This window comes from Crassostrea angulata, chromosome 3, assembly GCF_025612915.1.
Source record: "Crassostrea angulata isolate pt1a10 chromosome 3, ASM2561291v2, whole genome shotgun sequence".
Lineage (NCBI taxonomy): Eukaryota > Metazoa > Mollusca > Bivalvia > Ostreida > Ostreidae > Magallana > Magallana angulata.
Window position 1 is genome coordinate 4094580 of NC_069113.1, and position 12358 is coordinate 4106937.

At 34.6% G+C, this 12358-nt stretch overlaps 1 protein-coding gene across 2 annotated transcripts in view; it reads right to left on the reverse strand.

The window, feature by feature from the left end:
• LOC128175689 (dipeptidyl peptidase 3-like) overlaps positions 1 to 12358 on the reverse strand; it is an 18161-nt gene continuing 5803 nt past the window's right edge. For both annotated transcript variants that reach the window (XM_052841508.1, XM_052841507.1), the window contains exons 5-19: positions 11903 to 12028; positions 11045 to 11119; positions 9772 to 9862; positions 7797 to 7942; positions 7447 to 7577; positions 7276 to 7334; positions 6713 to 6907; positions 6452 to 6558; positions 6036 to 6128; positions 5686 to 5748; positions 3207 to 3331; positions 2632 to 2752; positions 2268 to 2447; positions 1996 to 2158; positions 1 to 340 (exon numbers count right to left, since the gene is read on the reverse strand). In XM_052841508.1, coding sequence (XP_052697468.1) covers positions 198 to 340; positions 1996 to 2158; positions 2268 to 2447; positions 2632 to 2752; positions 3207 to 3331; positions 5686 to 5748; positions 6036 to 6128; positions 6452 to 6558; positions 6713 to 6907; positions 7276 to 7334; positions 7447 to 7577; positions 7797 to 7942; positions 9772 to 9862; positions 11045 to 11119; positions 11903 to 12028 — 1818 coding nt within the window. In that variant the 3' untranslated portion in view covers positions 1 to 197. The remainder of the gene's footprint in view (positions 341 to 1995; positions 2159 to 2267; positions 2448 to 2631; positions 2753 to 3206; positions 3332 to 5685; positions 5749 to 6035; positions 6129 to 6451; positions 6559 to 6712; positions 6908 to 7275; positions 7335 to 7446; positions 7578 to 7796; positions 7943 to 9771; positions 9863 to 11044; positions 11120 to 11902; positions 12029 to 12358) is intronic.

The window sequence follows — 12358 nt, forward strand, 5'->3', positions numbered from 1 at the left end:
TGAGATTCCAATTTCTTTATTGCATCCCTACGAGTAAGGACAAAATGAAATTTGTACAGGATTTTTCTGCGGATTATTTTATGAGTCTGTGTAAAATATAGCATTGATTTTCTCCCTACAGTACAAATTGTTAATCTAAGCACTAATCACGGGATAGCGTCGCCACTGAATGGCCCGCCACAGTCTTGGAGAATGTATTAATCCGTGAAGAAGGGCTTTTCCTTCTGCCATAAGTTGGTCAGTTTCTGGTCGAGGTCCGCCCCCGCGGGGAATCGCTCCATCCAGGACTGAATCAGGCCTGAGGCTGTGGCTTCGTAGTTCTTCAGTCCCACTTTGTCTCCTACAAAGGGAATAAGGCAATAGACATTTTAATTCTCCCAGTATATTGAACAATTTAAATTTCTTTCAATTGCTGAATAGAAACTTGAATTCCTTTATACATGTCATTTGGAGGGACTATTAACATTTAATCAATAAAAATCCACAAGTAATTTGAATTTTTTTTTTTAATTTGCGCACAGAATCTTGAATTCTATTACTCAAGTCATTTGGAATGAGGAACTATTAACATTCAATCAATATGGTTCCACAAGCCTTTAACAGTACAAGGCTGTCAACGACAGAGACGCCAGACAACTATCTCTAGTGCTGAGACAGTGCTACACAAAAGTACAGAACCCTTACCAGCATCATCATCAAATCTGTGTTCTATATAACAAACACACGGAAAATTACCATTAATTTAGCATGCATAAATAAAGAAATTGAAACTGCATGTAAAGAAATGAGTTCTTTATAGAAAATCTATAATTTTAATAATTCAATAGGGTTATAGATTTGATACAAGTTACGAAATTATGAATATTTAAATTTAGTTTATAACTCTCATAATTGCACAAAAGGTACTATGACAATGTTATACATGAAGGTGAACATGATAGATTAGGTATCTGAAAAAGTAATAATTAGCAAGCCTGAAGGGTAATGTAAATATGGTCCATCAACATAATCACCTAAACAATGTTTTATCAAATAAACTGCCTCTGAAAGCTTTGGTGGGTTAAAAAAGTAGTTTCATTTGCCTAATACAGCATGATCGGGTAACTAATACATGTACTTAAACAGACAATAAACTGAGATGACCACGGCCTTCACGGGATTTGAGGACTCAGCCAAGTTGTAATCCTGAGGAATTTATTCAAAATATGTAAATTTTAACAAAGTAGTATTCATAACCTGAAGTTTATAAAATCATTACATGATTAAAGCTTTGGAAAATGCCCTGTGAGATAGAAGTTAATCAAAGTATCCAGGATTAAAGACCAAATGAAAGACTATCAGTCAATGGATGACAGCATAAGGGGCACTTAGAATCAGTTAACAGTAACAAATAATTATAGCCAAGCACTAAACACAACCTTTGATTAGTTATGGGTTTAATTTGTTATTTTAGAATACATTTTTAAAATACAAGGAATGAAACTGTAAGTGTGGATTGTTTATAAGTGTGTTTGCTATATCCATGTTCTACTGTACTGGGGGCTTGTAACAATATCTGTAAGCAGTGGGGAGGAGAACAAAAAATCCCTCTCCGTGCAATGAAGCTGCAAAAGGTCAGTACTTATCCCAAGTATCTATTGTGCTAAATGGATGAGAGCCATTGACTCCTGGATGGAACACCAAACCATCTCAGGTAAACTCCCAACATAAACCAGTACCTAATGTCATATTGGTGGACCGAGACAATGTAGATAAAGTGCCTTTTGTACACATGAGCATAATACACAACATCAAGTGACCACAGCAGGGTTTGAACCAATGACCTTTTGGTTATTGGCTTAACGCCTATGACCACTGAGCCATGAACTCCACTGGGAGGAGAATAGTCAACAGTTATATTTCCCAATAGCATGAGTATTTTTCTGAGTGGGGGAGAGGGAATGGACACTGATTGGTAGCAGTGATAGTGCACATAGAACACAGGATAGGATTTACCTTCAAGTACAGTGTTATGTTGAGCAAACATCCTCCGTGGCTGTTTTCTGTCTAGAACAGTACTGCGCAGACTCAAGAAATGTGGCTCTTCCCGATCGTGAACGTCCGAGTAGTAATCGTACATCTTCTTTCCAGAATCAACATCACCCAAAGATTTGTAAACCTATCAACAAATATCCACTTGACTGTATCATACCAAAATAAACAGTAAATTTGGTACTATATCAACTTGAAACTTCTTGTAAATTGTAAATAAAACACTTGTCTGTTACCTGAAGCTTTCTAAGGAAGTTTCCGATGGCCGGTTTGCCGACTCCGATGATCTTCGACCTGTCCAGCTTCAGCAGGATATCCTCCTTCCCATCATCCCCTGTCGTCTTGGTGATGGTCACCAGACCCTGACCGGCCTCCAGCATCACCCTCAGGATACAGAACCTGGCTTGCATGTGGGCCTATTTATAGTTTACACAACATGAGTAGGTTATTTTTGATCAATATCCTACTCTAAACATTTTGATTGATAATCTAGTTAGTACATGTAATAGTACAATCACTTCCTTTGTCGCCCTGATAATGAAAGTAACTATCAGACTTTGACTTAAGAGTTCCCCCATATCAAGCTCAATTGTCACAAACCTGTCTCCAAGCACCAGTCTCAGGTGAGTAAAACTCGAGAGCAAGCAATCCTGACCGAGCCATCGACAACCAGTTCACGTAAATAATGTCATCAGCTGAATCGTCTGTGTAGCCAAAGATCCTTCAAAATATAAACACGGAAGAATATTGAGCCTGGTTAGTCAACATTTTAGTTTTAAGGTTCAAAATAATTCATTTCTAAAAACAGCTCTCTTTAAATACTGTGGAATCATCAAATTTCGTGGGGACCAATTTTCGTGGATTGTTGAAATTTTATAGGTTCGTGGGGACGTAATTTCGTGTATTTTCTTATACCTACAAAACAAAATATGAATTTTTTACCCTAATATATAATTTGTGGAGGATGTTAATTCGTGGATGAGAGGTACCCACAAATTCCACGAATATTGAGCCACCACGAAATCTAATGATTCCACAGTAGTCAAAAATGGCACTGATCATCTACCATTTCAATTAATACAAAACTGTATTTATGGGGTACAGGGTCACAAAACATCTATCACCAAAGATTTTTTTCCAACACTTTAAAGAGAGGCCCTCTGTAGATGTCTCACCTGAGTGCATCAGTGCTGAGGCAGAGATATATTCCTACGCATTCTGCACGACATTCCTCGTAAGACGATGAAATGACAGAGAACTTGCTGTCCCAAGTCTCGTTCTCATTGTAGCAGTCTGTTATCTACAAAACCACAAATTAAAATTTACAACAATGAGAAAAAAGTCCCAAATACTAAATAAATTGAAGTAGGTTCAATTCATATGTTTTTCCAATTATTGATTGTAGGGATTTGTTAGTGATATCACAATATAGGGAGCCATTGATTCATATTTTGTGAGAAGATACTCAATTTGCAGCTAGCTATACATAATGTAATGCATATAATATACAAAAGTAAGTCTCTTTAGGACTCAGACTATCAAATACTTTGACTTTAAGAGAGCTTTTAAAATCTTGATAAAGTTTGTAATGAATAACAACTACATTCATTAGAAATATGACCCTCTCTTTTTCCCCAATATCACATTAAATGGTCTCTTTACATAACAAGTATGCAGCTGTCACACTACAACATATATAAACAATGTATGCAGCTGTCACACTACAACATATATATAATCAATGTATGTAGCTGTCACACTACAACATATATAATCAATGTATGCCAGCTGTCACACTACAACATATATAATCAATGTTTGCAGCTGTCACACTACAACATATATAATCAATGTATGCAGCTGTCACACTACAACATATATAATCAATGTATGCAGCTGTCACACAACAACATATATAATCAATGTATGCCAGCTGTCACACTACAACATATATAATCAATGTATGCCAGCTGTCACACTACAACATATATAATCAATGTATGCCAGCTGTCACACTACAACATATATAATCAATGTATGCCAGCTGTCACACTACAACATATATAATCAATGTATGCCAGCTGTCACACTACAACATATATATAATCAATGTATGCCAGCTGTCACACTACAACATATATAATCAATGTATGCCAGCTGTCACACTACAACATATATAATCAATGTATGTAGCTGTCACACTACAACATATATAATCAATGTATGTAGCTGTCACACTACAACATATATCATCAATGTATGCCAGCTGTCACACAACAACATATATAATCAATGTATGCCAGCTGTCACACTACAACATATATAAACAATGTATGTAGCTTTCACACTACAACATATATAATCAATGTATGTAGCTGTCACACTACAACATATATAATCAATGTATGCCAGCTGTCACACTACAACATATATATAATCAATGTATGCCAGCTGTCACACTACAACATATATAATCAATGTATGTAGCTGTCACACTACAACATATATAATCAATGTATGCCAGCTGTCACACTACAACATATATATAATCAATGTATGCCAGCTGTCACACTACAACATATATAATCAATGTATGCCAGCTGTCACACTACAACATATATATAATCAATGTATGCCAGCTGTCACACTACAACATATATAATCAATGTATGCCAGCTGTCACACTACAACATATATAATCAATGTATGCCAGCTGTCACACTACAACATATATAATCAATGTATGCCAGCTGTCACACTACAACATATATATAATCAATGTATGCCAGCTGTCACACTACAACATATATATAATCAATGTATGCCAGCTGTCACACTACAACATATATAATCAATGTATGCCAGCTGTCACACTACAACATATATCATCAATGTATGCAGCTGTCACACTACAACATATATAATCAATGTATGTAGCTGTCACACTACAACATATATAATCAATGTATGCAGCTGTCACACAACAACATATATAATCAATGTATGCCAGCTGTCACACTACAACATATATCATCAATGTATGCAGCTGTCACACTACAACATATATAATCAATGTATGCCAGCTGTCACACTACAACATATATATATAATCAATGTATGCCAGCTGTCACACTACAACATATATATAATCAATGTATGCAGCTGTCACACTACAACATATATAATCAATGTATGCAGCTGTCACACTACAACATATATCATCAATGTATGTAGCTGTCACACTACAACATATATAATCAATGTATGCCAGCTGTCACACTACAACATATATCATCAATGTATGCAGCTGTCACACTACAACATATATAATCAATGTATGCAGCTGTCACACAACAACATATATCATCAATGTATGCCAGTGCATTAAAATCCAAAAAATGCTGGTGTGCATTGAATGAATGATTACTGTCACATCATTGTGTCATTTTTTTTTACTAAGTGAAGCAGTTACATAGTAAGTGAGTAGAATATTGATCCTGATTTTACTGTTATCTCTTAAATCCTTACTACTCTTCTGTACATCTCCTTGAAATACAGGTAGAGATTGAGAGTAATCTAGATACTGGCTCAAAACCTTTTAAATATAAACCATATTCAATAGTGCACTACTTCTGGTAAAAATGACTTAACTACCTTTTCCTTGGTCTCTGGATTAACCACCGATTCTTGGTCAAAATTGTAGGATCCATCAGCATTCTGTAAAGTCAACAGATCAATATAGAGATCAAAGTGCAAAAATTGGAATGTGAAATTAACATCTGGATTTCTGTCCATTTTAAGATATACCCATGTGAGTCTGAGGTATAATACAATGTAGTTTGAAATGATCTTCAATAGATTTAATTCACCATTATGAAACAAAATCTTTCAATTCAGAAAGTCATCAAAAGGATATTCTGCAGCTTATGAAGTCCATTAAGAGTTCTTTAGCTTGTAAGAGTGAGCTGTTGTACCTTAATGAAGTACAGACGTCAGATACCCACCTTAATGAACAATTTCCCGCTGCCATGTCCTAGGAGCTCGTGGAGACCAACCTGTACCTCAAAAGACTGGATCTTCAGCTTGATAAATAATTCCTACAATATCCGAAAAATACAATTAACATCTTCTCTTAAATGTCCCAAATATGATATATATATTTATGGGTTATATAGTTTACATTTTCAGAAGTCAAAAATTTGAAAACAAACAACCCTTACTCTTTAATTCATTTTCAAATATACACTTTCAGTAGAAATTTTAAGAATTACTTTATCAACATTTTTTAACTAAGAGACCACTTAAATCAATTATCTTAAAGGATTTAGTACAGGTCTAAAAAAATTCTTAATCACTTAACCTATCTGCTAAAATTATCATATTCTAGTATAAAATTGAGTGAAGAGTCACCAAATCTTACAGCATCTTTTGGGTCCAGAAAGCTAACTTTATCCTCCTTGTAGCCAGCTGTAAGCACATTACCCAGAGAAACATTCTTGAAACCTTCATCTTGTCGAATGTCATCATCTATAAATAATAAACACATGTAAATACATGGCACAGGACCAATTTTGATTTTCAGTATGCATGTTATCTTGTAAGCCAAAGTCAAAACTATCAGATTTTAAAACACTGAAAAATAACCCTATTAAGACAAGTTCTTGCTGTGTTTGGTTCTTACAGTTAGGAATGTTAATTCCTGCAGGAATTCCTGAACCAGCAAATGTAAGGACGTCCAGAGAAGTGAAGTCTGGACGTAAGAACTTGTCTTTCTCAAATGCGGCCGGCCAGGGCAGGAGAGGGAGCAGGTGCTCCGCCTGGTTCACCAGTTCAGCAAACTTGGCACTCATCTCCTTGTTGACCACTGCCACAAAGCCTACAGAGAGATCATGCAAAATATTCTGAATCTGAAACTCTTTTATTTGTTACACGTACAGTTTATCATGTGGGGAAAGAAGTATCAATAAAATAAGCTTTTACTTTTATTTGTTATCATGGTATAAAATTTGCTTAGAGTTTCTGCATAAATTGAACATTGGCTTAGTCTTATAAACACATCTTAGGAAGCCAAAGGTTTCTGATACACTGCATTCACCATACGGAGAACAAAGCTTATCATAAATCTTTAGCTATAGTGAAGATGTACAAACAGAATTACCAGGTAATTCAAGATATTTTTAGAAGAGAAATATATGTGGAAATCAATTTAAAGATGTACTCTTTAGAAAAGGGAACACACAGTACCTTCAAATTCACCACGCAGTCCAAAAGGATCCCTGTAAGACTCTATGAAGCCAATATATCTGTACAGTAGAAAAAAAATTATAAATTTGTGATTTATCATAGAATTTTAAACTCCATTCCCTCTCCTTTGCTCATTATGTACACATGTATTATGCCATTAAATCTACTAACGTTTCTACAATGGGCCCTTTGTTTTTGATCCAATACCGAGATCCTTCTTTGTGCTGGGGTATTGAGCCTGTTGTAAAGGATTTCGCATATTCACTCAACATCTTCTTCTCCATCTCATTAACAGCATATTTCTGCCAATTAAAAATACATGCCAGATATATGGACAAAAAATACATGGAGACTGTATCAAAGTTTTGTAAATACACATAATATCATTAATCATTTCAAAGTATTGGTGTACAAGCTGGCTTAGGATCAAAATAATTTATAAAAATACTGTTCACAAATCCACTCTTGGGGTCACAGTGTTTTATCAATGGGCAACACATTTGTTGGTATTCAGTTTTTACCTCAGCTTTGGTCAAATTCTCCACCACTAGAGCCATCAGATCTGAGTAATCTCCCCTTGTTACTTTAAACACACAGGGAGTGCCTGTTTCTTTGGGAGTGAAGTCATGGGATCCTAGAACAGCCCCTACCCCTGGGAGATCACCATCTACCAGAAATAAAAGGAACTAGAATAATAATTGAATTACAAAATGGTTCAAGCACTTGATTCGTTAGAATCTTTAAAATATGTTGGGTAATGAAATATGTACCAAAGGACTAAAATCATCAAATTCACTCCCCTTATGAATGAAACTACAGTGGAGCCTCACTTATCCGGACACTTTTGTCCCCAGGCCAAATCGTCCGGATAGGTGAAGCGTCCGGATATCTGAATTGTGATATTTACCTTTAATATTTATGGAAATATAACTCATAAATAAACTATACAATTAAATATTTTATTTTAATAGCCATAAGGACTACAAAAAAAAGTTGAGTTTTTTTAAAATTAAGAAAACAAAATATTGTTAAAAACATTATTTAAGGTATGTTTTTTCCACAGGAAAGCAAGCACTACATTCTACAAGGCAACACTTTACGCTGACAAATCTTTTTCTTCAAGCTAGCGGTGATCGCAACTCTCGCTCTCTTGGCCGGTGGTGTTGACATGTTTAAAGCTACTCAACATTTAATGATTGAAAATGGATGAAAATCTGTATATATTCCCTTATTGATAATTGTCCAAGCTTTTTTTCATTGATAGAACTTACCCAAGCTAAATTTTACGTATCCATCTTTCTATAGAGTTAATTTTCACCCAAGCGATATTTACAAGTAGCGTGAACACTCATCCACGCCATGTTTGGCATAAATTATTATTACACTGTTAATTGAACACGCGCTATAAAATTAATGTCGATACCCTGAACATCCCAAGCGGTCTTAATAACTATCGTAAACAGAACTCAAATTATCAAATTTTTCAATTCAATTACGTTTTAAAATGAATAGGCGTACAAACGATCTAATCACACTACGATTAATAGAATTTTAATTCAATCAATAGATGAATTTTTAAAACACAAATTTAACAATTTTCATGACATTTTAATCAAACAATAACAGTTCATAAGTTAAATGGCGACATTTAAACATGTCGCATCCATGGTTATCGTAATATCCTCCGGCGAGTACATAGCGTGACACAGGTGACCCCGATTACCGGACGAAGGCATTGTTTAAAACCAACAACCAGTGTCAGATGTTTTTACACCAATTTGCACTTGCGCATAAAAAACTTTTGTGCCCCCGAACACTAAAATGTGACCGTCCGGTTAAATGAGGTAAAATTTAAAGGAAAAGTGTATTATGTGGTAAAATTTGACCGTCCGGATCCGGAACGCGGAATTCCGGATAAACGAGACAAATTATTGTGTAAAAATTCCGTTCCCAATAAAAATCGACCGGAAAGTGAAGCGTCCGGATATCTGGCGTCCGGATATCTGAGGCTCCACTGTACATGTATTTTGATTTGGTACATATGAAGTATGAGATTTCCTTCACAAAAATGTAAAGGAGTCAATCAAAATACGATATGAATTATTATTTTACAAGATTGGTAATACAAATGTACTGTATACAGGGAAATATTTGTCCCCATTTTATTTTCTCTCCTTTCACCCTTATTGTCAGTGGGTAAATTTAATAGACTAGGCAAATTCTAATATTTTAAATTGTTTCTCTTAAAAAGAACCTTGCCTTGGTGAAATCATTATGGGGCAAAACCATTTACAAATGAAGAACAGCGAAAATAACAGAACTGTATACGCTATTAAACAACACTGATTAGTTCCCTGGTAGGAAAGATTCCCGTTTCTGACAATATTTTGTTTTTTCGAGGCTTACCGGTACTTGATTAGTGTCACCCTTAACCACATTAAAATTTGTATAACATAAGATAACTTTGCTGAATTTGAACATTGTGTGTAAACTGACCTGCAGAGCTGGAACTGGCCAGTCGTACCTCATAAACAACTTTCCCATTTTCCTGGGTTTTAAACAACCTGGTATTGTAGGGACTGATGTCCTGAAATTAAATGACATTTTTCAGCCTAATGGAATAATGAATTATTATTCATAGATATAGTTGCCAATAAGAACACTGTTACTACAGACACAACATATGGTTTTGTTATAAAATATAACATGCACTGGCATTTAAGATTTATTTACCAAATTCTAACCAAAAATGCATGAATAAAGTCAAAATTTTGCAACACAAATTATTGCCTCCACAACCTAAATGAGAAAAATTCTCTCCACATACATGTATTTCTATGTACATAAAAACCTCATTTTGTCCTATTTATTGAAGCCAGTTGATCAATGATCAAATAAACATGAACTTCCACAATAATTTCACAATTTTCATACCCCTTCTCCCCCCCCCCCCCTCCCCATTTTTGCTTCCTCTGAGGATGCTTTCTTAAGGGCATCTCATTATCAACGAAAAATAGCTTATATCATATGCCTTATGTCATCAAACAATCTCTACTGACCTATTTAAGACTAGTTTGGGCCATTAACACTGGATATACAAGAAGATAGTATTTAAGTTAACGTTCACCCACAAGTTGACTTATGAGCAAACCGATTATGAAATTGATTATGTAAAATTGTTTTCTCATGGAATTATGAATAAAAGACCATCTTGACTCCAAATGCTGATTAATATAAAGTCATGATGTACATGTGTACACTGTGTGGTTAAAAATGTATATTCACTCAGATACATGTTTATAGACTTATAGTTACTTATCAGAGAAAGATTAACACTTATATGAAGATTTCTTAACTGAAGACCTATCTTGCCAGTATTGTGGTAATTCATATGAAGATACTGAACACTTTTTTCTTTCATGTTCAATCTATGCTATAGATAGGGAAGTAATGTTACATACTATATACAATTTCATCACACCAATATCTGTAGAAATATTATTACATGGTAGTAATCAATGTAACTTAATTATTAATAATCAAATATTTGATGCTGTGTACATTTTTATAAAAAAAAAATCCAAAAGAATATTATAATATCAATATGTAACTGTATTTAATTAGCATAACATAAGTCTGTAGATTGTATTGCAGATTTCTATTTTTTAATTTAATATCATATACTGATATAAAGGTATTTGTATAAGTAACAGGCACATAATTTAATGGAAGGTGATCTGAGTGATTAACCACACTAGCATAGGCTCACCTTGGCACTCATGAATTCCTGTGCCACTTTAGCATCCACCAGATCACAATTACTGGAATAATATGTGGTGGTTCCCTGAAAATCAAAAACATTAGAGATTAATAAAAAGATGTAAGAGCTTTGAACCATGTAGGGACCATTGGGTATAAGATACTTAGAGAACAAAGTAAATCAACTCTTTTTGAGAGATAATTGTTATACTCTGTCCCAAGTTTTTGCTTCCACCACTTTTTTCTTGATATTTCAATAATAGTAAATACCTTTGTGCTCAAACTACGTTCGTCCACTTATATGAAAAATGTCCAGATTATCTGTTTTGAAACGCCCCCTCTACCGCTTCAAGTTTCAATACACATCCAGAAATTAAAAGTCTACGGAGATTTTGCATTGCATCAGCCATTAATAAGCCCGGATGATAATGTTAAAAAATTGCACGATGTATTCTGAGTGTATTCCAAATGGAGAAAAGATGTAAATAATTCCCAATACAAATCTCCGTAAGAAAATTGTTTTCATTCCTGTGAAATTTTATGAGTGAAAAGGGATAATTGTTCAATGAAGATATTTTGGATATATTCCCTTTCATCGATTTCAATTGTATTTCTTTCACAGGTATGTGTATTTTTATTAAAAATCATCAAAAAGTGATGGAAGTAATAACTTGGGACAGACTATAAATTTATACATTGTTTATTAGAACCAAGTTTGATCATCAACTTTGACATCCTCCCAACATGGTGGTCCTGTGCCACCTGGGTATGGGACAACAGAGGACACTGAGCCCCTGAGGCTGTAATATGAAGCTACAACAGCCAGCCTAATAAAATGGAATGGTAACCTGAACTCTCTATTTCTAACCTTTTTCCCCAGGCCAAGTTCCCTCTGCCTGTCCACCAGTGAGTAAACTCTCTCTGAGATCTCCTGCCATACACCTTGGATTTCCTTTGCTGCCTTACTACTCATCAAAATCTTCTCAAACTTTTCCTAAACACAGAATTACAACTGAAGTATAGAAAATGTCTATGAAATAGTCAAACCTGTGCCTTATTTATAGACCTCTGTGTAATACACTTCATGGGTTAGATCTAGATTTGAATTAAGGAGAAAAATACAGCTTGTGATTTGTTTCAAAAAAAATCAAGCAATTTCACACAAAATAATGTATCATTATCTTCATTAAAAAAAACTTTCAAATTATTAACATCATGCATGGAGAAATTGGTGTGACACAAACCAAAGGGTAATAACTCTGGCTATATAAGAACATGTAATTATCTTAGTACAGTAACTGGAATTTAGTATGCAAGTGAGCAA